Here is a 25,570-nt window from a genome sequence, read left to right as displayed (position 1 = left end):
CTCTTGCCCCTACTGGAATCCCTACAGCCAGCCAGGGTGGGGTGCTGGGTGGGGCCACAAAGTGGGGTTGGAGCTGGCAGGAGGGAAGGCCGGTGCAGGTGACCCCCACCAAGTGGCTTGCAGCAAGGGGAAAGGAACACCTGCTGCTGCCACCATCTTGCCACCATGGGAGGGGCTGAGGAGGGTCCCACTTGAAGTAACTCTTCAATACCACCCCCAGTACATTATAACTCAAGGTTTGGAATGGTCTCTCCCAGCAGCAAACTCAATTTGGGCCAGAGGTAACCCATAGCAGGGTGGGCAATTCTCTGCAATATCAGATAGGGGGCTGGAATGTACAAGAACAACCAGAAGGGTTGTTGCAGACAAAAGGAATGGGCAAAAAAGCCACCCAGACAATGTTGGGCAGCTGGATGTAGGATGATGTTTTAGAGGGAGTGAGGGAGTGCTTGGGAAACTGAGGCACAGAAGAGTCTTGATTTTGTTTTACAGTGGTTACAGAGTTCTGTGTCATCAAAGGCAAAGGGGCCATGGCTACACTTGTGGATGTCAGCAGTGGAAGCCTGGACAATACCAGGGACCAGGTGGTCTAAGCCACACTTGGGATGGCCCAGGTCAAGGTACCCAAGAGACATGCCTTTCAGTAAACACTCAGAATTTGGGAAGAGTTGAATGCTGAGTAGTAGGAGGAATGGTGTAGCTGGCTCACTTTGAAAGTATTCCCAAATGAAAAACACCCGTGTGTACTGTGCCGGGCAAGTTTATTGTTTATTATGTTCTACAGATTGGACTTGGGGACTGTGATTAGCAAGATGAGGCGACATGGCTGTGAGAGTCAGCTCAGTGCCCTGTGTTCCAACTCCTCTCTGCAAGTCCCCCAACTGCCTGTCCCCTGCACTGCTCCCGGCCTTGCCAATGCCACTGAGGGTGACTTGTGAAGTTCAGCTGTCATGGCAGGCAGAAAGGGCAGCTACTGGGATTGAGTCCCCCCAGTGTCCCCAGCCCCTGCGTCCTGCCTGCTGTCCCAGGGCACCGAGAGGGGCTGGGCCAGGGCACTGTGCTCCACGTGGCAGGAATAATGGTGTCTGTCCTGAGGGGGCACTTCTAATAGCACGGAAGACAGGTAAGTGCCCCCTCCGCTGGGAAGGACATCACCCCCTGACTTAGACTCCTGCACCTCACTGTCCCGAGTCCAGTGCAGACCAATTCCTTGTGGGTAGAAGCCATAGACCTGGCATCTGAGGATGCTCTTCTCTCCTGGGGTGGTGCGGCTGGTGACTGCCACAGAGGGAGGATCTGTGGGGGGATAGATGGTGGACACTGAGGGACAAGGATGACATCTCCTGGCCCATGTCTGTTCCCACTGTCCCTCCCTGGATGTCAGGGATCAGCAGAGCTCTAAGTCTGCACCTGCCCCCACCCCCCACCCCCAGGAAAGCTTCACAGAGGTGGGGGAGGGCTGAGGCTTCCCTCAGGCCTTCCCTGCTGGATCATGGAATGTCCCTGGCTTCTTTCCTCCCTGCCCCCAGTCCCTGTGTGCACTGACTTGCGAAGGCGCCCACCTGCATGCCCACACTCCTCCCTGTGTTCTCCCCTATCCCAGTGGCTCCCAGCTCCCCACTCCCTCAGTCTGAGCCAGTTCCTTAGAGCTGCCTGCAGCTCAGATCAACGTCAGCTTGTGGCCACAAATTGTGGTCACACTGGCTTGTTCTGCTCCTTCCAGGGCAGACATTTGACACACCTGCCTTCTCTCCACCCCCAAGACAGGCAACATCTTTGTGGAGAGAAGCACCTATGGGATTTGGAATCTGAAATATGGACTTTGTGCCCCAGCTCTGCCTCTTTAGACAGTGTTAACCTAACCTCAGTTTCCCTCAGTTACCTTGAAATTCCTCATCCATCAATTGTGGATTATTTAGGGAAGCTGTCATTGAACGATGTCTTTTTCTCACTCATCCTTTCTGAAATTTTGATGAAGATTTTTTTTAGACCCTATATCATGTCCTCCCAGGGAAGGAAGGAATGCCAGCAGGTGAAACCTGGGACTGTGAGGGAATCCAGGGATGGAGGGGACTGGCATTAGTTGTTCCCTGAGCTCCTAGCCTGAGGCCACCTTGGTCTGTCTCAGCTCAGTGCTGGGGAGCAGGAAGCAGTGAGTACCTTGCCGGTCCAGGATATGCCTGCTGTAGTTCAGGTACCTCTGCAGGATCCCAGGGCACTCCTTCTCCAGGTACGCCTTGGCATTCTGCACATAGGGTTCCCACTTCTTCTTGGTGTTCCAGGCTGCCGGGTCCAAGGGGACCCAGGTTGAGATTTCTTTGTTGAATTCAATGAAGTCCTTTCCATCATAGGCAGACTTCCAGAATGCTCCACTGCTTCCGTTATTCTGGAGCTCACAACCCAACCGTTCCTGTAAGATGTGAGACCCTGAAGCCTCCCCCAAACCCAGAGGAAGCCAGTCAGCCTGGTGCCAAGCACACCTGAATGACTCTTCCTCCTGCACACTTTCAACCCAATAGGAAGAAAGGGACGTGAAATCTAAGCATGCAGTCCCTTTATCCTGACAAATAACTTACTATCTGGACATATAGCAGGCAGAGAGGCACAAATTCCAATTTGGTGTTTCAGGCCAGTGTGAAGTGAAATACACTCTTTCCAGCCAGAAAACTTCAGAGACTTATAGAATAGGACCAGATTTCTGTCCCTTTGAGCATCTCATCTAATGAAGCTCTTCATTTGAATTTATGGCGAGTGCAGAGGAAGCTGTCACCACCATCCCAAAGTGCATTGCTAAATTTAATAGGTTTCTAATTGTTTCTTATAGACTATGGGACTCTCTTCTTCACTGTGAGTTCTAGGTGTTCATGTTATCACTTGAGTATACCAAATGGGAGCACTTTTCCCCCCTTTCCAGTGGTTGGTATCTTTATTCCAAACCTCTATAAAGCCCCAACTCCTTTGCCTGTTAGCAACAACTCTCAGACACTGACCTCCTTCGGGCAGAGTGACATCAGTTCTTCACTGTGATTGTAAGAGCAGGTGTTTATCTAATACTGGTCAGCGCTGTTGGCACAGGCTGAGAGCTGTCAAGCCGCCTGGGCTCAAATCCCAGATCTCTCCCCATGCCCACCTGGCTTGTTTCATGACCTTGAGCCAGTAGCCTCTCTGTGCCTCTCTTTGCTCCTCTGTGAAAAGGCAGTGGCAAAGTACTAACGTGGGGGTGATTGTGAGCATTTATCATGTGAGTATCTGAGCCTGGCACATAGCAAGTTATTTATATATATAAATGTTAGCTCCTATTGATTTCTAATGCCCCATGTTTATTTCTTCATCCGCTTTCCTCATAACTATTCAGTTTGACATTTGTATTCCAGTTAATGAATGACTCCCCCCGTGTCCTTCCTGGGCACCTGTGCCTCCCTCTCCTATTTCTGACACACAATCCAGGCCTCTTTCCTTACCAAGACTTCCCATTCCACATCCTCCCGATTTCTGCAGACCTTTCGTGTCCTTTTGCAAACCTTTATATTCCATGTAGTTTCTTGGCATTTTTGTACTCAGAAGCCCACATTTCAATACCCACCCTTTAATAATTTAACATCCAAAGTCCACCAGGCCTGAAACTGGCTTCCTAGGGAGGTCGGGAGTGTGGTTTAGGAGAAAGAGTACCAGGCTGGGACACAGGGACAGGTCTCTGTGCTGGCTGTGCCCCAGCTCCCCACACCACACATGCATGACCCTTTCTGTATCTGTTCCATATGGACAGGAACATCTTTATGTCTCCATGTAACTCTAACAGTTTGTTGTTTTAAATCTAGCACTTACTGAGCTTCTGGTATGGGCTATGGTGTGTGGTAGATTTTCTTTCTCTATTCATTCAAAATATTTCAATTGAGCAAATGTTGGCTGCACCCTGTCCTAGGTGATGGGATACAAGAGAGATTGAGACAGATGGTTTTGTCCTCCGTGGAACAGACAAATTTTATAGCATCTCTGGGAGATTAGTCCCACTGCCTCAGTTTTTGCAGATTTAGACCAGGTAATTAAGGAATGTGTGTACAGGTTAAGTGTTCCTTAACACTAGCTGTTGAACCTGTCAACAGGTAGTGACTGGAGGTTTGATCCTGTGAACTCAGGTGTGACTGATGCCAAGATTGCCTCACTGTGGACCCAACACCCCTGGACAGGGGTGAGTCTGAGACCTTCTCCAGTGGAGTCAGCCTGAGACAGGTTGGGTGTGGAGGAGAGAGGTGAGAGGTGCTAGGAGAAGGCATGACTCTGGCATCTCTCCTGGTGTGCGCTGAGGCCTGGGGTGAGGATGGGGAGCACCAGGGTGGGAGGAAGCAGGTGCTGTGTGGTGGGGGATGGACATGTGTTCATGTATCTCTCCTTGTGCCTCCTGTTCCTTGTTTGGACAGGGACGATGATCATCCCTCTGACCCCTTATCACTTTAACCTGGGGGGCTGCCTCTTCAGCTAAGACCCTCCACCCAGCCATCAGTTGTACACTGACCGTTGCTGTCGTTGTAATAGGCCATGATGTCTTGCAGGGTCTCCAGGTAGATGCTCTCCCTGAACTTCTGAAGCTGGCTCTCCTTCTCCCAGTCATTCATGCCTTGTATGTGTCTCCATGGTCCCAGGGGCTCAGCCTTCCCACTTTCACTGTCGTAGTGGAAGAAGGCCTGGTCATTGAGGAAGACAGTGCCCTGCAACCAAGGGTAGCCTTCCCCGGGCCTGGACAGCCCAGTGTAGAGATAGGTCAGAGAGTAACGACCTGCAAAATAGGAGAAGACTCTGAAGGGTCCTCGCCGGGGAGTCCCACTCTGGGGCTTCAGAGGGCCAGGTGGGAAGATCTGGCCCCTGGGCTTCCCTTTCCCCAGCTCTCTGCCCTCAGTCAACCTCACATCATTGGAGCCTCACTCAAGAGAACAGGCTGTTTCATCCTGGAGATGGCATTTCAGGGACCATCCTGTACCCTCACTATGATGTTTTCTCTGCTTGGCACAGAATAAGAAGATATTTCTCAGCCTCCTTATAGTTATTTTGGAACCATGTGACTGAGTTTTGGCTGAAGGAAATATGGGTGGAAAGGATGTTTTTCTTCTGGTCCAAGGCCCTAGGAGCTGGCTCAGCCCCTCTGTCTCTCTTTCCTTTAGGTGTTGAATGTGGAGGTCACAGGAGGAATCTGAACACTCTGATGATGCAAACAACCTAGATTCCCGAATGATTCCGTGGAAGAGAGGAAGGTGGCCTAATCTGCACAGAACTTGGCATGAGCAAGAAATAAACATTTCTACTCAAACCTGAGAAATACTTACAGTTAGAAAGTGTAGAGAGGAGAATTCTCTAGAAAACTCAAGAAATGACCAGGACTCTTTCCATTGTTAGTTCCCTAATTCATTGATGATATCACTCACATGGATGTTACTGATATTGGAGGTTATATGGCAGATTCCTAGTTTAAGTGGTGAAATTATTCTTGCTCCTTCGTTTCTAAATGTGGTTAACATTTAAATCAGTAGAACTTGAGTAAAGCAGGTCACTCTCCATAACCTGGTGGCTGTCATGCAATGAGTTGAAGGCCTCAAGAGAAAAGGCTGACACCCCCCCATAGAAGAAAGAATTCTGCTTCCAGATTGTGTTTGGGCTCAAGACTGAACCATCAACTGTTCCCTGGGTCTGCAGCCCGCTGGCCTGTCCTGTGGGTTTAGGACTTGCTAGGTCTCACAATTGTGTGAGCCAATACCTTGAAATAAATCTCTCTTTTATAGACATACATACAAATATCTCTTTCTATATATATGCACATACATAGAAAACATATATACATGTTGTTCAGATTAGAACCATTTCTCTGGAGAATGTGACTCATTCAGATTTTGAGGCAGAATGTGATTATTTTTCTAACTGTGATTGCTATAAAACTAACATGAAATAAGTGTTCTCACAATTTGTTAATGGAAGGAATTTTAAGCTTGCCCAGTTGAGAAATCATGAGCTTACATGTGTCTATCCTGAACATTTCCATGTCATAAACAGCCTCATTCCCCTGCCCTGGAGTTGACTCTGGATCTCCAAGTGTTCCTGCTGTCTTCTTTCCCAGCCCCTCCCTTGCAGACCCACTGCAGCAGCGTCTGTCTGTGGGGTGAGGGCGAGGGTTACCTTCTAGAGCCACCCCTCCAATCCCTCCAGTTACCCTGCCTTCCCCTTTTTCCCCTGGGGTGCCCTCTCTTGCCCTCAGAGTTGGATAGGTGTATCCAGCCATTGGAAGGAGGGCAGGAACAAGAGCAGAAGAAGCTTTACATATACAGTTCCTTCTTCTTCCTGGCTGTCAGACCCCAGGCAGGTCATTTTCCCTCTGTTACTTAGTTTTTTATTTTTTTCATCTATGAACTAAGGGTTTTATTTTTTTTTATTTTTTTTATTTTTTGAGACAGAGTCTCGCTTTGTTGCCCAGGCTAGAGTGAGTGCCGTGGCGTCAGCCTAGCTCACAGCAACCTCAAACTCCTGGGCTCGAGTGATCCTTCTGCCTCAGCCTCCCAGGTAGCTGGGACTACAGGCATGCGCCACCATGCCCGGCTAATTTTTTATATATATCAGTTGGCCAATTAATTTCTTTCTATTTGTAGTAGAGACGGGGTCTCGCTCTTGCTCAGGCTGGTTTTGAACTCCTGACCTTGAGCAATCCGCCCGCCTCGGCCTCCCAAGAGCTAGGATTACAGGCGTGAGCCACAGCGCCTGGCCTGAACTAAGGGTTTTAGATTCAGATTCTTTAACTTTTTACTTCGTGTGATAACAGAGGTTTCCCAAATATTCCTACCTGTGTGTTAGTTGAGTTAGGTGATATCCCTGGACACCCATCACTGTAGTACACTCAGGAATCCCAGGTGCATCAAGACCTCCTCCAAGCCCACCTGTCTTCTTCTTCATCTCCCTTCCAGGCCTCTCCAGTCCCCACCCTTGCTCCCCACTCACCAGCTTGGGCCTCATGGGGGACTGCAGGACCAAGAAGGAGCGGCAGAGACAGCAGGATAGGCACCATTGTTACCCTTGTTCCTGGCTGGAAAGTTCTGAGGTTTAGGGCAAGAAACAGGTTTTTCTCTGGGTCATGGGGCCCTGCCCAGGAGAAGAGAATCTACAGGCCAATGGGAGGGCCAGGATGGGCTCCTCCCCTGACAGTGGGGAAACAGGACACAGAAGCAGGCTGGGCATAGGTTGCAGTCACTGGGTTCACAGACAGAGTCTGCAGGTTGAGAGCTGAGACAGCTGGTCGTGGGATTGGGGCATGGTGTATGTCTCAGGTGGAAGGATGTAAGTGGGCTGGAGCTGTGTGGCAGGAGACAGATGGCTGGGATGTGTGTCACCCTCCAAGTCTTTGATGACATCCCCATGGGGGGAGTAGGGGAATTAGGGTGTTGTCAGACTAGACTTCATCCTTCTTCTCTGGAAAAGCTTTCAACATGTCGAAAACCTGGACATGAAGACATCCCAGCAGAGGTGTGACCATCACGGTCTCCCACCCTACCCTGCCCCAACTCTGTGTGTGGAAGACATTCACATCTCTCCCTGCTTGTATTTCTATGCTTGGGGTATCCCAATTTTCAATCATGGAAGAGGAAACAGGCAGACTTCCCTTTTTGCAGCCTCCCTTGCTATAGAAGGACCAGGTGTACACATGGCGAGGGTTCAGCAGGCAGGAGCTTTTGTCCTGGACATTGAGTCAGGGTCAGAGAAACAGAGAAGCAGGCACGGTGGACAATCCCTTCTGTTGGTCTTGGCAGTGGCCAGACTGTCAGCTCCTGGGGGCAGTGGGTCAGCAGTAGCCATAGAGCGTCCAGTGTCCAGTCCATGGTGATGGCACATTGGTCCTTGCCATGACATCTGGTGCCCCCTGCTGGCAGCTGCAGTGTGTCTCCAGGACTAGTTGTGGAGTGTGACTTTGTGCTTCTGCCTAATTCTGAGTCTGGGCTCTTTGTCCTGTGTATGGACTCTGAGAACTACTCAAAAGAAAAATCAATTGTCTGCTTAAAGTCAGGTTTCAATTATATTTGGGATGATGAATGATCCTGACTGATAAGAAATTGGCACAAGGGCTGTTTTTAGGCAGTAGTTGCTCAGGGAAATGCAGGGACGACAACCGGACACTGGTTACAGGGCTGGATTGGGCTGAATGTACTGACTGTGCAGAGGTCCTGGGGGATTTCTGGCAGACCTGGTGTGCAGTGACGGGTAACACAGCTGGCTGAGTACTGTCGTGTGGTGGACTAGGGTAAAATGTTCTCAGAAGGCAACAGGGTAGGTCCCCAGTGGCTGATACTATAGGACAGAGTGAAGCACATGAGGAAACCAAGGTCCAAGAACTGGGAAGTTTGAGTCCAGAAGTGGTAGAAAATGTAAAGAAAAGGAGAATAAACTCAAATGCACAAATCAGTGACTCACAGTGCAGTCTGAATATTGAGCAATTTCTGTAGTAGTGCAGAAAGAATCTTTTATTTAATAGTTGCTGGAAGGAAAGAGATAAAAGTCACCAATAAAGCCCTATTATGAAGACCTAAGTAGCTGGGGGTATGTCAGGTACCCTACAAGGGTGCACCTGTGGTACCACCTACTGAGGAGGCTGAAGTGGGAGAATCTTGAGTTCAAGCCCAGCCTGGGATCACTAGTGACACCCTTGTCTCAAAAAAAAAAAAAAATTATGTACATGTTAAAGCAATACAAACAAACCAAAAACCTCAGTAATATAAAATTAGAGTTATGCAGAGGGGAGTGGGGAGTAGGTGATTGGCAAAAACCTACCTAAGGGGTACAGTGAACATTATCTGGGTGATGGGTACACTGATAACCCTGACTCCAGCATTACAAAGGTGATGCTTGCAACCAAAACATTTGTGACTCTGTATTACTTTGGAATAAAAAAATAAATCAATAAAGAGAATATGAACATGAAAAACCTGCCAAAACCTAATCCATCTAATAACACACTGTGATTCAGACATTCTTGTCCATCTTGTAGGATTGGTACTGATGGTCGCTGTTAACGAACAAGAGCTTCATGGAGAAAGATCTCCAGTTTGGGAAGCCATCAGGAAAGGCATCATGGGAGAGGGGTGAGCAGAATTGCTGTTGGCAGATGGGGCCCAATCTCACAGGGATGTGGAGGGTGTCTGTCCTGTTCTTTTCTCTGTCCCCCATGCTTGGCACAAAGAAGACAGTTGATAAGCACTAACGAAAATGGATGAGCAAGGACAAATAGAGAGAGACTGGACACATGTGAGGGTTGTTGAGGGCAACTGGGTGGAAACAGAGTTGATCAAGATGATTGAGGGGTGGGGTTGTGAGGGTGATGACTGCAGAAGGGAGGTTGGCATCAGATTGTGGAGAGCTCTGGTCTGTTGCCATGTCCATTGTCATGTGATGAACGGGGAAAGTCCGCAATTGTGTTCTTTCCCTCACGACTGGTCTCTGGCTGCCCCATTCCTCTAGGTCAACGGTTCTCAACCTTTATGTGCCTAGCGCTCCTTTGCCAGTTATTCTCAAGATAATTTTTAATGCATAACATAAAACTGATAGCATACAGATGCAGCCAGTTTTCTGGAAGCCAGGTCTTTCCATGCAGGTATGGAGAATGGTGGGCTATTTGCAGAGGGTTCGCCCAAGTACAGAGTGACATGGTATTCTAAAGGGACTGAGGAATTATTAAAGAGGGAGATGATTTGTGAGAAAGAGACTTTCCAGGTTGGGGCGTCTTCAAATGGCACTTGGCGTTGGCCCTACCTCCGGGACAATGTGTTTGTGAGCAGGAGGTGACCCCGGAAGAAACAACATGGGCTTCTCTGGGCCCCTTAATTGTCCTTGTTGATGCTGAGTGGATGCCTGTGTCCCAGCCCTACTCCTAGGTCACCTCCCTTGTCAGGCCCCTGTGACTCTCCCCTCTCAGCTGCCTCACACCCACCTGGTGAGGAAACTTCTTCTGACCTCTTCTTCGTGGCCAGCTGTCTTAGGCCTTCCTGTCTCCTCTGAAGTCTGAGTCCCTCCAGGAAGTTTTCTCTGATGTCTGAGTGGCGCTGGGCCCCTGTCTTCCTCCCCATACCTGGTCATCCTTGGGTCTTCCAAGATTCCTTCTCCTCATCCTCCTCCACCCATCTCTCCTGTTGTAGGTGAGACCAGATCTCACACTCCAGCCTTCCTCAGCCCTGGAGGGTTCACGTGGACTTTGATTTTCTCATTGATCTGAAATGTTTATCCTTTCTCTTTTATTTGTAGAAGGTGTCATCATATGTTAAAATATCAAGTGTGATATTTTTTTCCTCTTGACAATTTTTGTCTTTTTTTCCCTGGGGCCCCTCTACTGTCCAGATAGGACTTTTAATGCCACAAGAGGGGAATGTGGATTTTATGTAGACTAAAGGAGTAATTTCGTAGCTTTGATTTTCAACTTGGAGCAGAAGCGGTAAAAAAAAAAAAGTTATAGCCTTCAAACTTAGGCTTTCAGGAAAGATAAGATGATTGAGTCAGAGTCCCAGTCTGATAGCTAGGAATGGTTTCTTTCAGGATCTCAGCTAGGAGGACTGATTTTGGAGTAATCTGGGGTGGGAGGGGCAGGAAGTTCTTATTCCTCCAGAAAGAAAAACAGAGTTCTAGGCAGGTGATGTTTAGTGCAAAGATCAGGTGTGAGAGCTCTGCTCTATTTTTGTGGTTGAAACCTGTGTGTGGCAGTTGGTGACTTAGCTGAACAAACAGAATCACAGGGAATTGGTGGGAGTCTAAGAATCTCAGGGCCAGTTTCTGCTTTCTTGAGTTGTTCCTTGTGGGGCTGAGGGTTCTCAACTAAATTCTGCTGTGTGTGGGTCAAGGCCAACATGCTGTGGAGCAGCTGGAATGGAGGGGGATATCTTACAGGGAATTCTGTGGAAACTGAGGCACAGAAGAGTCTTGATTTGTTTTGCAGAGGATGCAGAGTTTGCATAATTCTGGGTCATCACTGGGAGAGGGGCCATGGCCACATCTGTGGATGTCAGCAGTGGAAGCCAGGACAATACCCAAGGGACAGGTGGTCTAAGTCACACTAGGGATGTCCCAGCTCAAGATACCCAGGACACATGGCTTTGAGTAACGATCAATAATTTGGGAAGAGTTGAATACTAAGGAGTAGGTGAATGGTGAAGCTTGCTCTCACTTTGATTGTATTCACAAACAAAAAACACCCGTGTGTGTTGTGCTGGGGAAGTTTATTGTTTATTAGGTTCTACAGTTTGGACTCACTGCTCGCTCAGACTCCTGCATTTAACAGTCCAGAGTCCATTTCAGACCACTTCCTTCTGGGTAGATGTGAATACTCTGGCATAGGATGATAACGTCATCTCGGATATTGCTGTGGCTGGTGCCTGCCACAGAGGGAGGATCTGCGGGGGGATAGAGGGTGGACACTGAGGGACTAGGGCGACTTCCTCTGGCCCATGTCTGTTCCCACTGTCCCTCCCTAGATGTCAGGGATCAGCAGAGCTCTAAGTTTGCACATACCCCCAACCCCCACCCCCGAGAAGGTTCACAGAGGTAGGGGAGGGCTGAGGCTTCATTGGGGCCTTCTCTGCTAGATCATGGAATGTCCCTGGCTCCTTTCCTCCCTGCCCCCAGTCCCAGTGTGCACTGACTTGCGAAGGCGCCCACCTGCATGCCCACGCTCCTCTCTGTGTTCTCCCCTATCCCAGTGGCTCCCAGATCCCCCTCCCTAAGTCTGAGCCCAGCTCCTTGGAGCGGCCTGGGTCCCACAACTCCTCCCTGCTCCATTGAACAGTCCTGCTTCTCACTACCTCTCAGATCAATGTATCAGCCTGTGGCCACAAATTGTGGTCACAATGGCTCGTTCTGGTCCTTTCAGGGCAGACATTTGACACACCTGCCTTCTCTCCACCCCAAGACAGGTGGCATCTTTGTAGAGAGCAGCACCACTGGGATTTGGAATCTGAAATATGGACTTTGTGCCCCAGCTCTGCCTCTTAGGGACAGTGTTAATGTAACCTCAGCTTCCCATGATTAGCCTCATCTGTCAATTGGGGGAAATTTAGGGTAGCTGCCATTGAACTGATGTCTTTTTCTCACCCACCCTTTCTGAAATTTCGATGAAGAATTTTTTGGCTCCCATGTCATGTCCTTGGAGGGAAAGATATTCCTTTCACCCCCTAGGGGTTGTGAGAGACATCCGGGGATAGAGGTAACCAGCCTGAGATGTTCCCTTAGCTCCTAGCCTGAAGCCACCCTGGTCTGCTTCAGATCAGTGCTTGGGAGCACGAAGCGGTAAGTACCTTGCCGGTCCAGGATATGCCTGCTGTAGTTCAGGTACCTCTGCATGATATCAGGACACTCCTCCTCCAGGTACTCCTTGACATTCTCCACATAAGGTTCCCACTTCTTCTTGGTGTTCCAGGCTGCCGGGTCCAAGGGGACCCAGGCTGGGGTTTCTTTGTTGAATTCAATGAAGTCCTTTCCATCATAGGCAGACTTCCAGAATGCTCCACTGCTTCCATTATTCTGCAGCTCACAACCGAACTTTCCCTGAAAGGTGTGAGACCCTGAAGCCTCCCCCAAACCCAGAGGAAGCCAGTCAGCCTGGTGCCAAGCACACTGAATGACTCTTCCTCCTATGCACTTTCAACTCAATAAGAGGAACAGTTTCTGAAATCTAAGCATGCAGTCCCTTTATCCTGGCAAATAGTTTACTACCTGGACATATAGCTGGCAAAGGGGGAAACCTTGGTTTGCCATTTCAGGCACTCCGAGATGAGACGTGTTTTTCCCAAGCAGGGAACTTGGGAGAGATACAGAATATGGGCAGATTGCTAGCCCTTCTCCAGCTTACCTTCTAGTTAAGGTCTTTGTTAGATTTATGTGAGTACCGAGGATCCTGTCACAACCACCCGAAAGTGCATTTCAAAATTCAATAGAAATTACTAATGGTTTCTTAGAGATTATGGGCATCTCTCCTTTTCCCTAGGTGGCATTCATAACATCACTTGATGAAACTAATTTGATCACTTTTCCCTCCTTTCCAGTGGTTGGTATCTTTATTTCAAACCTCTAAAGCCCCAACCCTTTTGCCTGTTAGCAACAACTCTCAGACACTGACCTCCTTCGGGCAGAGTGACACAACTTCTTCACTGTCATTGTAAGAGCAGGTGTTTATCTAACACTGGTCAGTGCTGTTGCCACAGGCTGAGAGCTGTCAAACCATGTGGGCTCAAATCCCAGATCTTTCCCCATGCCCACCTGGCTTGTGTGATGACCTTGAACCAGTAGCCTCTCTTTTACCCCTTGTGAAAACGCAGTGGGAAAGTACTAACATGGGGGTGATTGTGAGCATTTATCATGTGAGTCTGAGCCTGGCACATATCAAGTTATTTATATATATAAATGTTAGCTCCTATTGATTTCTAATGTCCCATCTTTATTTCTTCATCCTCTTTCTTAATAACTATTCACTTTGACATTTGTATTGCAGTCAATGAACAACCCCCCAGCGTCCTTCCTGGGCACCTGTGCCTCCCCTCTCCTATTTTGGACACATGGCCCAGGCCACTTTCATTACCAAGACTTCACATTCCACATCCTACCGATTTCTGCAGAACTTTCCTGTCTGTTTGCAAACCATTCCATTCCATTTAGCTCCTTGGTATTTTGTACTCAGAAGCCCACATTTTAACACCCACTCTATAATAATTTAACATCCAAAGTCCGCCAGGCATGAGACTGCCTGCCTAGGGCAGCAGAGAGTGTGTTTGGGAGAAAGAGTACCAGGACATTGGGACAGGTCTCTGTGCTGACTCTGCCCCAGCTCCGCACACCACACGTGCATAACCCTTCCTGTATCTGTCCACGTGGACAGGAACATCTTTATGGCTCTTGTAACTCTAGCAGTCTGTGGTTGAAAATCCAGCCCTTACTGAGCTCCCAGTGTGGGTTATGGTGTGTGGTAGGTTTTCTTTCTCTATTCATTGAAAATATTTCAATTGAGCAAACGTTGGATGCACCTTGTCCTAGGATGTAGGATACAAGGGACATTCAGACAGATTGTTTTGTTCTCCATTGAACAGACAATTTGTACAGAATCTCTTGGAGGTAGGTCCCAGTGTTTCAGTTTTTGCAGATTTAGACCAGGTAATTAAGGAAGCTGGGTACTGTCAACAGCTAGTGTAGGTTTGACCCTGTGAACCCAGGTGTGACTAATGCCTTGATTGCCTCACTGTGGATCCAAAACCCCTGGACAGGAGTGAGTCTGAGACCTTCTCTACTGTGGTCAGCCTGAGACAGGTTGGGTGTGGAGGAGAGAGGTCAGAGGTGCCTGGGGAAGGCGTGACTCTGGCATCTCTCCTGGTGTGCACTGAGGCCTGGGGTGAGGATGGGGAGCACCAGGGTGGGAGGAAGCAGGTGCTGGTGCAGTGGGGATGGGCATGTGTTCATGCATCTCTCCTTGTGCCTCCTGTTCCTCATTTGGACAGGGACCATTTCCATCCCTCTGACCCCTTGCCACTGCCTCTGAGCTAAGACCCTCCACCCAGCCGTCTGTTGTGCACTGACCATTGCTGTCATCGTAATAGTCCATGATGTCTTGCAGCGTGTCCAGGAAGATGTCTTCCGTGGCCTGCTGAAGTTTGCTCTCCTCATCCCAATCCTCCATTCCTTCCACGTGCCTCCATGGTCCCACAGGCTCAGCCTTCCTGCTTTCACTGTCGTAGTGGAAGAATTCCTGGTCATTGAGGAAGCCGACGGCCCAAAACTTGGGGTAGCCTTCACTGGGATTGGAGAGCCCAGTGTAGAGATAGGTCAGAGAGTAATGATCTGCAAAATAGGAGAAGACTCTGAGGGGTGAGGTGCTCACAGGGAAGTTCCACTCTGGTGCTGCAGAGGGCCAGGTGGGAAAACCTGGCCACTAGGCCTCCCTTTCCCAAGCTCCCTGCTTTCAGTCAGCCTCCCACCACTGGAGCCTCACTCAAGAGAACAGGCTGTTTCATTCTGGGATGGCATTTGAGGGACCATCCTGTGTCTTCACTATGTTGTTTCCTCTGCTTGGCACATAAGAGGATGATATTTCTTTCCCTGTGTGTATACATATTAGGGTCCCGTGACTGAGATTTGGCTGAAGGGAACGTGAGTGGAAGCGATGTCTTTCTCCTGGTCCAAGGCTCTAGGAGCCGACTTGGCCCCTCTATCTCACTTCCCTTTAATGGTGGCCCTGGAGGCCACAGGATCAAAAAGAACAGTCATAAGATGCAAAGCCTGCATCCCTCAGTCACCCTGTGGAGGAGAGGAAAGTGCTTGATCTGCATTGAAGTTGCCCTGTGAGAGAAATAAACAGTGTTATGCAAATCTGTCCAATACATATAGTTAGAAGGCATAGGAGGAGAATTTACTAGAAAACTGAAGAGATGACCCAGAATGGATCAGCCTGGAGTAATACTAAGATTGATCTTAGAATTGCCAGGTTTTCTATAAATGCAGCTAAAAAAAAAAGAAAAAAAACAGGAGCCGGGATTGGTGGCTCAGGCCTTTAATCCTAGCAGTCTGGGAGGCCGAGGCGGGTGGATTGCTGAAGTCAGGAGTTCGAAAGTAGCCCGAGCAAGAGTGAGACCCCTGTCTCTACTAAAAACAGAAAGAAAATAATTGGCCAACTAAAAATGTAGAAAAAATTAGCTGGTCATGGTGGCCCATGCCTGTAGTCCCATCTACTTGGGAGGCTGAGGCAGAAGGATTGCTTGAGCCCAGGAGTCTGAGGTTGCTGTGAGCTAGACTGACACCAAGGCACTCTAGCCTGGAATACAGAGTGAGACTCTGTTTCAAAAACAACGATAAACAAAAAAGAATTCCTAGGGCTGTACCTTTCATTTTGGAATAAGACAAGGGCTGGGAGAAGGAAATATTTCTATAATTGGTTCCATAATTAATTTGTGATCTAACTCCCTGGGTGTTACAAATTTTGGATTTAATGTGGCAGATTCTTGGTTCAAATACTGAATACTCTTTGAATACTCTTTGAATACAGATTCAAATACTGAATACTCTTGGCTGTATGTGAGCTGAGTTGGGTGATACCCTGGACTCCCATCACTGTCGTACACTCGGGAATCCCAGCTGCATCAGGTGCTCCTCCCAGCCCATCTGTCCTGTACTTCACCTTCCTTCCAGGCCTCTCCAGTCCCTATCCTTGCTCCCCACTCACCAGTTTGTGCTTCCTGGAGGAATGCAGGACCCAGAAGGAACAGCAGAGACAACAGGACAGGCGCCATTGTCATCATTGTTCCCGGCTAGAAGGGTCTGAGGTTCTGGGAAGGAAACACGGGGTTTTCCTTGGGTCCTGGGTACCTGCCCAGGGGAGGAGAATCTACAGGCCAATGAGAGTGCAAGGAAGAGCTCCTCCCGTAATGGTGAGGAAACAGGCCACAGGAAGCAGGATAGGCAGAGGTTGTGGTCACTGCGCCACAGACAGAGTCTGCAGATTGAGAGCTGAGACAGCTGGTCGCAGGACTGGGGCACGGTGTCTGTCTCAGGTGGAAGGATGTCAGTGGGCTGGAGTGGCTGTGTGTGGCAGGGGACAGAGGGCAGGATGTGTGTCAGCCTCCAAGTGTATCATGACATCCTCATGGGAGGAGTATGGGAATTAGGGTTTTGTCAGACTAGACTTCATCCTTCCTCTCTGGAAAAGCTGTCAACTCGTCCAAAACCTGGACATGAGTAGATCCCAGCAGGGGTGTGACCATCACTGTCTCCCACCCTACCCTGCCCTAGCTGTGTGTAGAGGACAATCACATTTCTCCCTGCTGAATTTCTATGCTCAGGGAATCCTGATCTTCCATCATCAAAAAGGAAGTAGCTAGACTCCCCATTTTGCAGCCTCCATTGCCATAGAAGGACCCGGTGTGCACATGGCATGAGTTCAGCAGGCAGGAGCTTTTGTCCTGGTTGTTGAGTCAGGGTCAGGGAAACAGAGAAGCAGGCACGGTGGACAATCCCTTCTGTTGGTCTTGGCAGTGGCCAGAACTGCCAGCTCCTGGGGACAGCGGGGCAGCAGTAGCCATAGAGCGTCCAATGTCCAGTCCTTGGTGATGGCATATTGGTCCTTGCCATGGCATCTGGTGCTCCCTGCTGGCAGCTGCAGTGTGTCTCCAGGACTAGTTGTGGGGTGTGACTTTGTGCTTCTGCCTAATTCTGAGTCTGGGCTCTTTGTCCTGTGTGTGGACTCTGAGAGCTAATCAATAGAAAAATCAATTGTCTGCTTAAAGTCAGATTTCAATTATGTTTGTGATGATGAATGATCCTGACTGATAAGAAATGAGCACAAGAGCTGTTTTCAGGCAGTAGTTGCTCAGGGAAATGCAGGGACGACAACCGGACACTGGTTACAGGGCTGGATTGGGCTGAACGCATTGACTGTGCAGAGGTCCTGGGAGATTTCTGGCAGACCTGGTGTGCAGTGACGGGTAACACAGCTGGCTGAGAACTGTCGTGTGGTGGACTAGGGTAAAATGTTCTCAGAAGGAATGGTGTAAGTCCACAGTGGCTGATACTATAAGAAAGAGTGAAGAACATGGGGAAACCCAGGTCCAAGAGCTGGGATGTTTTATTCCAGAAGTGGTAGAAAATGTAAAGGAAAAGAAAATAAACTCCAATGCACAGATTAGTGACTCACAGTGCAGTCTGAATATTGAGCAATTTCTGTAGTAGTGCAGAATCTTTTATATTTAATAGTTGCTGGAATAAAAGAGATAAAAGCCACCAATAAAGCCTTATTATGAAGACCTGAATAGCTGGGGGTGGGTCAGGTACTTGTAGGGTGCACCTGTGGTCCCAACTACTGAGGAGGCTGAGTGGGAGAATCTTCAGTTCAAGCCCAGCCTGGGATAATTAGTGACACCCTCGTCTACCAAAAAAAAATGAAAATTATATATATGTTAAAGCAAAACAAACAAACCAAAAACCTCAGTAATATAAAATTAGAGTTATGCAGTAGGGAGTGGGGAGTAGGTGATTGGCAAAAACCTACCTAAGGGGTACGATGAACATTATCTTGGTGATGGGTATACTTATTACCCAGACTCCAGCATTACAAAAGTGATCCTTGTAAACAAAACATTTGTAACCCTGTATTACTTTGGAATAAAAAAATAAATCAATAAAGAGAATATGAACATGGAAAAACTACAAAAACCTAATCCATCTGATAATACACTGTGATTCAGACATTATGCCAGTCTTGTAGAATTGGTACTGATGGTCACTGTTAACGAACAAGAGCTTCATGGAGAAAGATCTCCAGTCTGGAAAGCCATCAGGAAGGATGTCATGGGGGTAGGGGGGTGAGCAGAATTGCTGTTGGCAATGGGGCCCAATTTCATAGGGATGGGGAGGGTGTCTGTCCTGTTTCTTTCTATGTCCCCCATGCTTGGCACAAAGAAGACAGTTGATAAGCACTAACGAAAATGAATGAGCAAGGGCACAAGAGAGACTGGACACCTGTGATGGTTGTTGAGGGCAACTGGGTGGAAATAGAGTTGATGAAGATGATTGAGGTGGGGTTGTGGGATGATGAATGCAGAACGGAGGTTGGCATCAGATTGTGGAGAGCTCTGGTCAGTGGCTATGTCCATTGTCATGTGATGAACGGGGAACATTCCACACGTGTCCTTTCTTTCATGACTGGCCTCTGGCTGCCCCATTCCTCTAGATCAGCGGTTCTCAACATTTTTGTGCCTAGTGCTCCTTTGCCAGTTATTCTCAAGATAATTTTTTTTTTTTTTTTGAGACAGAGTCTCGCTTATTGCCCAGGCTAGAGTGAGTGCCGTGGCATCAGCCTAGCTCACAGCAACCTCAAACTCCTGGGCTCAAGCAATCCTCCTGCCTCAGCCTCCCGAAAAGCTGGGACTACAGGCATGCTCAAGATAATTTTTAATGCACAAAATCTAATACTATACAGACACAGCCAGTTTTCTGGAAGCCGGGTCTTTCCATGAACCTTTGGAGGATGGTGGGCTATTTGCAGAGGTTTCCCCAAGTACAGAGTGACATGGTATTCTAAAGGCACTGAAGAATTATTAACGACGGAGATAATTTGTGATAAAGAGCCTCTCCAGGTTGGGGCGTCTTCAAATGGCCCTTGGTGTTGGCCCTGCCTGCGGGACAATGTGTTTGTGAGCAGGAGGTGACCATGGAAGAAACAACATGGGCTTTTCTGGACCCCTTAATTGTCCTTGTTGATGCTGAGTGAATGCCTGTGTCCCAGCCCTACTCCCAGGTCACCTCCCTTTTCTGGCTCTTGTGACTCTCCCCTCTCAGCTGCCTCACACCCACCTGGTGAGGAAACTTCTTCTGACCTCTTCTTCGTGGCCAGCTGTCTTAGGCCTTCCTGTCTCCTCTGAAGTCTGAGTCCCTCCAGGAAGTTTTCTCTGATGTCTAACAGCACTGGGCCCCTGTCCTTTTCCCCACACCTGGCGACACCTTGAGTCTTCCAAATCTCCTTCCCCTCATTCTCCTCTACTCATTTCTCCTGTTGTAGGCGAGACCAAGTCTCATACTCCAGCCTTCCTCAGCCCTGGAGGGTTCACGTGGACTTCGATTTCCTTGTTGATCTGAAATATTTATCTTACTCTTTCATTTGTAGGAGGTGTCATCATATGTTAAAATATCAATTGTGGCTGGTCCGAAGGTAGTGAGTTATCTCACGTGATTGTTCACAGTCAGTTACAGATTGAACTCCTTGTTCTACTACTTTCCCCCCTCCTCACTACTGCACTTGACTAGTCTTTAAAAAAAAAAAAAAAGAAAAAAAAAAAAGAAAAAAAAATATCAATTGTGATATTTTTTTCCTCTTGGCAATTTTTATCTTTTTTTCCCTGGGACCGCTCTGCTGTCCAGATAGGACTTTTGTGCCAGAGGAAGGGAATGTGGATTTTATGTAGACTAAAGGAGTAATTTTCTAGCTTTGATTTTCAATTTGGAGCAGAAGCGGTAAAAAAAAAAAAAAGTTATAGCCTTCAAAGTTAGGCTTTCAGGAAAGATAAGATGGTTGAGTCAGAATCTCGATGGCTGGGAATAGTTTCTTTCAGGATCTTAGCTATGAGGACTAATTTTGGAGTAATCTGGGGTGGGAGGTACAGGAAGTTCTTGTCCCTGAAGAAAGAAAAACACAGTCCTAGGCAGGGGATGTTTAGTGCAAAGATCAGGTATATAAGAGTTCTGCTCTGTCTTTGGGGTTGAAACCTGTGTGTGGCAGTTGGTGACTTAGCTGAACAAACAGAATCACAGGGATTTGGCGGGAGTCTAAGAATCTCAGGGCCAGTTCCTGCTTCCTTGAGTTGTGCCCTGGGGGGCTGAGGGTTCTCAACTAAATTCTGCTGTGTGTGGGTCAAGGCCAACATGCTGTGGAGTAGCTGGAGTGGAGGGAGATGTCTTATAGGGAATTCTGGGGAAACTGAGGCATAAAAAGTCTTGATTTGTTTTGCAGAGGATGCAGAGGTTGCATAATTCTGGGTCATCACAGGGAGAGGGGCCATGGCCACATCTGTGGATGTCAGCAGTGGAAGCTAGGACAATATCCAAGGGACCAGGTGGTCTAAGTCACACTTGGGATCGCACAAGTCAAAGTACCCAGGACACATGGCTTTGAGTAAAGACCAAGAATTTGGGAAGAGTTGAATGCTTAGGAATAGGAGGCATGGTGACGCTGGCTCTCACTTTGACAGTATTCCAAAATGAAAAACACCCATGTGTTTTGTGCTGGGCAAGTTTATTGTTTATTAGGTTCTACAGATTGGACACGGGGGCCGTGATTAGCAAGGTGAGGCGACATGGCCATGAGAGTCAGCTCAGTGCCCGGCGTTCCCACTCTTCTCTAGGAGTCTCCTTCCTGTCTGTCCTGTGCACTGCTCCTGGGCCTTGCCAATGCCACTGAGGGTGACTTGTGAAGTTCGGCTCTCTCAGGACAGGCAGAAAGGGCGGCTACTGGGACTGAGATTCCCCACTGCCCCCAGCCTCTGCGTCCTGTCTGCCATTAGAGGGCACCGAGAGGCGCTGGGCCTGGGCACCATTCTCCGTTTCTAAGTGATAAAGGTCTCCTTCCTTTGGGGCACCCCTGCTACCAGGGAGGACAGGTAAATGCACCCGCCGCTGGGAATGACGTCACCCCCTGGCTTAGACTCTTGCATCTCACAGTCCAGAGTCCATAGCAGACCAGTTCCTTGTGGGTAGATGCCATAGGTGTTGCATATGTAGATAACGACCTCTCGGGTCTTGTGGCTGGTTCCTGCCCCAGATGGAGGATCTGTGGGGGGATAGAGGGTGAATGCTGAGGGATGAGGGCTACTTCCTCTGGCCCATGTCTGCTCAAACTGACCCTCCCTGGATGTCAAGGATCAGCAGAGCTCTAAATCTGTACCTACCCCCAAACCCCACCCCAGGAAAGCTTCACAGAGGTGGGGGAGGGCAGAGGTTTCCCTCAGGCCTTCCCTGCTGGATCATGGAATGTCCCTGTCTTCTTCCTCCCCGCCCCCATTCCCAGCGTGCACTGACTTGTGAAGGCACCCACCTGAGATGCCCATACTCCTCCCTAAGTTGTCCCCTATCTCAGTGGCTCAGAGCTCCCCCCTCCCTTAGTTTGAGCCCAGCTCCTTAGAGCTGCCTGAGTCCCACAATCTGCTCTCTGCTCCATCTCATAGTCTTGCTACTCACTACCTCTCGGATCAATATCTCAGCTTCCAGCCACAAATTGTGTTCAGAATGGATCATTCTGGTCCTTTCAGGATAGACATTTGACACACCTGGCCTCTCTCCACCCCCAAGCAAGTGGCATCTTGGTAGAGAGAAGAACAAGTGGGATTTGGAATCTGAAATTTGGACTTTGTGCCCCAGCTCTGCCTCTTAAGGACAGTGTTAATGTAACCTCAGCTTCCTGTGGTTAGCCCCATCCATCAATTGGGGGAAATTTAGGGAAGCTGCCATTGAACTGATGTCTTTTTCTCACCCATCCTTTCTGAAATTTTGATGAAGATATTTTTTGGATCCCATGTCACGTCCTTCAAGGGAAGGACATTCCTTTCACCTCTTGGGGGTGTGAGGGACATCCAGAGATGGAGGTTACTGGCCTGAGATGTTTCTTAGCTCCTAGCCTGAGGCCACCTTGGTCTGTCTCAGCTCAGTGCTGGAGAGCAGGAAGTTGTGAGTACCTTGCTGGTCCAGGATATGCCTATTGTAGATCAGGTACCTCTACAGGATCCTAGGACACTCCTCCTCCAGGTACTCCTTGGCATTCTGCACATAGGGTTCCCACTTCTTCTTGGTGTTCCAGGCTGCTGGGTCCAAAGGGACCCAGGCCAGGATTTCTTTGTTGAATTCAATGAAGTCTTTTCCATTGTAAGTATACTTCCAGAATGCTCCACTGCTTCTGTTATTCTGCAGCTCACAACCGAACCTTCCCTGAAAGGTGTGAGACCCTGAAGCCTCCCGCAAACCCAGAGGAAGCCAGTCAGCCTGGTGCCAAGTCACTGAATGACTCTTCCTCTTATGCACTTTCAACTCAATAAGAGGAACGGTTTCTGAAATCTAAGCATGCAGTCCCTTTATCCTGGCAAATAGTTTACTACCTGGACATGCAGCAGGCAGAGGGGGAAACTTTGGTTTGGAATTTCAGGCAGTCTGAGATGAGACTTGTTCTTCCCAAGCAGGGAACTTGAGAGAGATACAGAATATGGGCACATTTCTAGCCCTTCTACTGCTTACCTTCTAGTTAAGGTCTTTGTTAGATTTATGTGAGTGCCGAGGATCCTGTCACAACCAGTCGAAAGTGCATTTCAAAATTCAATGGAAATTACTAATGGTTTCTTAGAGATTATGGGCATCTCTCCTTTTCCCTAGGTGGAATTCATAACATCACTTGATGAAACTGAATTTGATCACTTTTCCCTCCTTTCCAGCGGTTGATATCTTTATTCCGAACCTCTAAAGCCCCAACTCCTTTGCCTGTTAACAACAACTCTCAGACACTGGCCTCCTTCGGGCAGAGTGACACAACTTCTTCACCGTGATTGTAAGAGCAGGTGTTTATCTAATACTGGTCAGTGCTGTTGCCACAGGCTGAGAGCTGTCAAGTCACATGGGCGCAAATCCCAGATCTCTCCCCATGAGCACGGGGTTTGTTTTATGACCTTGAGCCAGTAGCCTCTCTGTGCCTCTCTTTGCTCCTCCGTGAAAAGGCAGTGGCAAAGTAGTAATGTGCGCGCTATTGTGAGCATTTATCATGTGAGTACCTGAGCCTGGCACATAGCAAGTGTTGAATAAATGTTAGCTCTGATTAATTTCTAATGCCCCGTGTTTATTTCTTCATCCTCTTTCCTCATAACTATTCGCTTTAACATTTGTATTCCAGTCAATGAACAACCCTTCAGTGTCCTTCCTGGGCACCTGTGCCTCCCTCTCCTATTTCTGACACATGGCCCAGGCCACTTTCCTTACCAAGACTTCCCATTCCACATCCTCGTATTTCTGTAAACATTTCGAGTCCTTTTGAAAAACATTACATTCCATTTAACTTCTTGATATTTTTTACTCAGAAGCCCACTTTTCAACACCCACCCTATAATAATTTAACATCCAAAGTCTACTAATTCTGAAACTGCCTGCATAGGGAGGCAGGCAGTGTGTTTGGGACAAAGAATATCTGGGTGGGACGCAGGGACAGGTCTCTGTGCTGGCTCTCCACCAGCTCTGCACACCACACATGCATGACCCTTCCTATATCTGTTCCATATGGACAGGAACATATTTATGGCTCCATGTAACTCTAGCAGTCTGTGGTTGTAAATCCAGCACTTATTGAGCTCCCAGTGTGGTCTATGGTGTGTGGTAGGTTTTATTTCTCTATTCATTCAAAATATTTGTATTCAGCAAATCTTGGCTGCATCCTGTCCGAGGTGATGGGATACAAGGAGGATTGAGACAGACTGCTTTGTCTTTCATGGAACAGAAAGACAAATTGTCCAGCATCTCTTAGAGGTAGGTCCCACTGTTTAAATTTTTACAGATTTAGACCAGTTAATTAAGGAACCTGGGTACTGTCAACAGCTAGTCGAGGTTTGACACTTTGAACCCAGGTATTACTGATGCCAAGGATGCCTCACTGTGGACCCAACACCCTTGGTCAGGGATGAGTCTGAATCCTTCTCCTATGGGGTCAGCCTAAGACAGGTTGGGTGTGGAGGAGAGAGGTCAGAGGTGCCTGGAGAAGGCGTGACTCTGGCATCTCTCCTGGTGTGCACTGAGGCCTGGGGTGAGGATGGGGAGCACCAGGGCGGGAGGAAGCAGGTGCTGTGGGATTGGGGGTGCACATGTGTGTTTGCACCTCTTTTTGTGCCTCCTGTTCCTCATTTGTACAGGGATCATTTCCATCCCTTGACCCCTTGCCACTGTCGCTGAGCTAAGACCCTCCACCCAGCCGTCTGTTGTGCACTGACCATTGCTGTATTCGTAATAGTCCATGATGTCTTGCAACGTGTCCAGGAAGATGTCCTCCCTGGAATGCTGAAGGTTGCTCTCCTTATCCCAATCCTCTAATCCTTCCATGTGCCTCCATGGTCCCACAGGCTCAGCCTTCCTGCTTTTACTGTCAAAGTGGAAGAATTTCTTGTCATTGAGGAAGGAGATGGCCCCAGACCTGGGGTAGCCTCCACTGTGCTTGGGCAGCGCAGTGTAGAGATAGGTCAGAGAGTAATGATCTGGAAAATAGGAGAAGACTCTGAGGTGTGGGGTCCTCACAGGGGAGTCCCACTCTGGGGCTGCAGAGGGCCTGGTGGAAAGACCAGGCCACTGGGCCTCCCCTCCCCAGCTCTCTGCCCTCAGTCAGCCTCACACCACTGGAGCCTCACTCAAGAGAACAGGCTGTTTCATTCTGGGGATGGCATTGCAGGGACCATCCTGTGTCTTCACTATGTTGTTTCCTCTGCTTGGCACATAAGAGGATGATATTTCTTTCCCTGTGTTTATACATATTAGGGTCCCGTGACTGAGTTTTGTGTGAAGGGAATGTGAGTGGAAGGGATGTCTTTGTCCTGATTCAAGGCTCTAGGAGCTTACTTGGCCCCTCTATCTCACTTCTCTCTCTCTCTCTTTTTTTATTTCGGCATATTATGGGGGTACAGATTTCAAGGTTTTAATAAATGCCCTTTCCCCCCTCCCCCCACAAGTCTGAGTCTCCAGGATGACCATGCCCCAGACGGTGCACTCACTCATTATGTATGTATATAACCGGCCCCCTCCCCCTCCCACCTGCCCTGTACCAAATTACTGTAGTTCCTATGTGTCCACTTAGGTGCTGCTCAGTTAATACCAATTTGCTGGTGAGTATATGTGGTGCTTGTTTTTCCATTCTTGGGATACTTCACTTAGTAGTGTGGGTTCCAGCTCTAACCAGGAAAATATAAGATGTGCTATATCACCATTGTTTCTTATAGCTGAATAGTACTCCATGGTATACATATACCACATTTTATTAATCCACTCTTGAATTGATGGGCACTTAGGTTATTTCCACAGCTTT

General features: G+C 48.4%; 1 protein-coding gene across 3 annotated transcripts; it reads right to left on the bottom strand.

The window, feature by feature from the left end:
• Positions 1 to 744: 744 nt before the first annotated feature.
• Positions 745 to 16,342, bottom strand: LOC105868417 (zinc-alpha-2-glycoprotein-like). 3 transcript variants are annotated; one of them, XM_075995321.1, is made up of 4 exons: positions 16,211 to 16,341; positions 14,572 to 14,832; positions 12,303 to 12,569; positions 745 to 1,296 (listed from the first exon to the last, which is right to left on the bottom strand). In XM_075995321.1, the coding sequence occupies exons 1-4, from the start codon at positions 16,284 to 16,286 to the stop codon at positions 971 to 973; spliced, it is 930 nt and encodes a 309-aa protein (XP_075851436.1). In that variant the 5' UTR covers positions 16,287 to 16,341; the 3' UTR covers positions 745 to 970. The 3 variants fall into 3 exon arrangements, with proteins under 3 accessions (XP_075851436.1, XP_012614733.2, XP_012614752.2); XM_012759279.2 differs by lacking the exons at positions 12,303 to 12,569; positions 14,572 to 14,832; positions 16,211 to 16,341 and adding exons at positions 2,161 to 2,427; positions 4,514 to 4,774; positions 6,976 to 7,104; XM_012759298.3 differs by lacking the exon at positions 745 to 1,296 and adding an exon at positions 11,212 to 11,402 and having other exon boundaries at positions 16,211 to 16,342.
• Positions 16,343 to 25,570: the final 9,228 nt, after the last annotated feature.

Source organism: Microcebus murinus, chromosome 19 (assembly GCF_040939455.1).
Source record: "Microcebus murinus isolate Inina chromosome 19, M.murinus_Inina_mat1.0, whole genome shotgun sequence".
Classification (NCBI taxonomy): domain Eukaryota; kingdom Metazoa; phylum Chordata; class Mammalia; order Primates; family Cheirogaleidae; genus Microcebus; species Microcebus murinus.
Note: the sequence above shows the minus strand (reverse complement) of the source record. Positions and strands in the feature narration are given on the sequence as shown.

Bases quoted from the DNA above. Each gene is read 5' to 3' on its own strand.
- LOC105868417 (XM_075995321.1), bottom strand. From the start codon at position 16,286: ATGATGACAATGGCGCCTGTCCTGTTGTCTCTGCTGTTCCTTCTGGGT. The intron at 14,833-16,210 runs GTGAGTGGGGAG...CCTATTTTGCAG, and splicing joins CCTCCAGGAAGCACAAACTG to ATCATTACTCTCTGACCTAT. The intron at 1,297-12,302 runs GTACTTACCGCT...ATCCCCCCACAG, and splicing joins GCATATCCTGGACCGGCAAG to ATCCTCCCTCTGTGGCAGTC.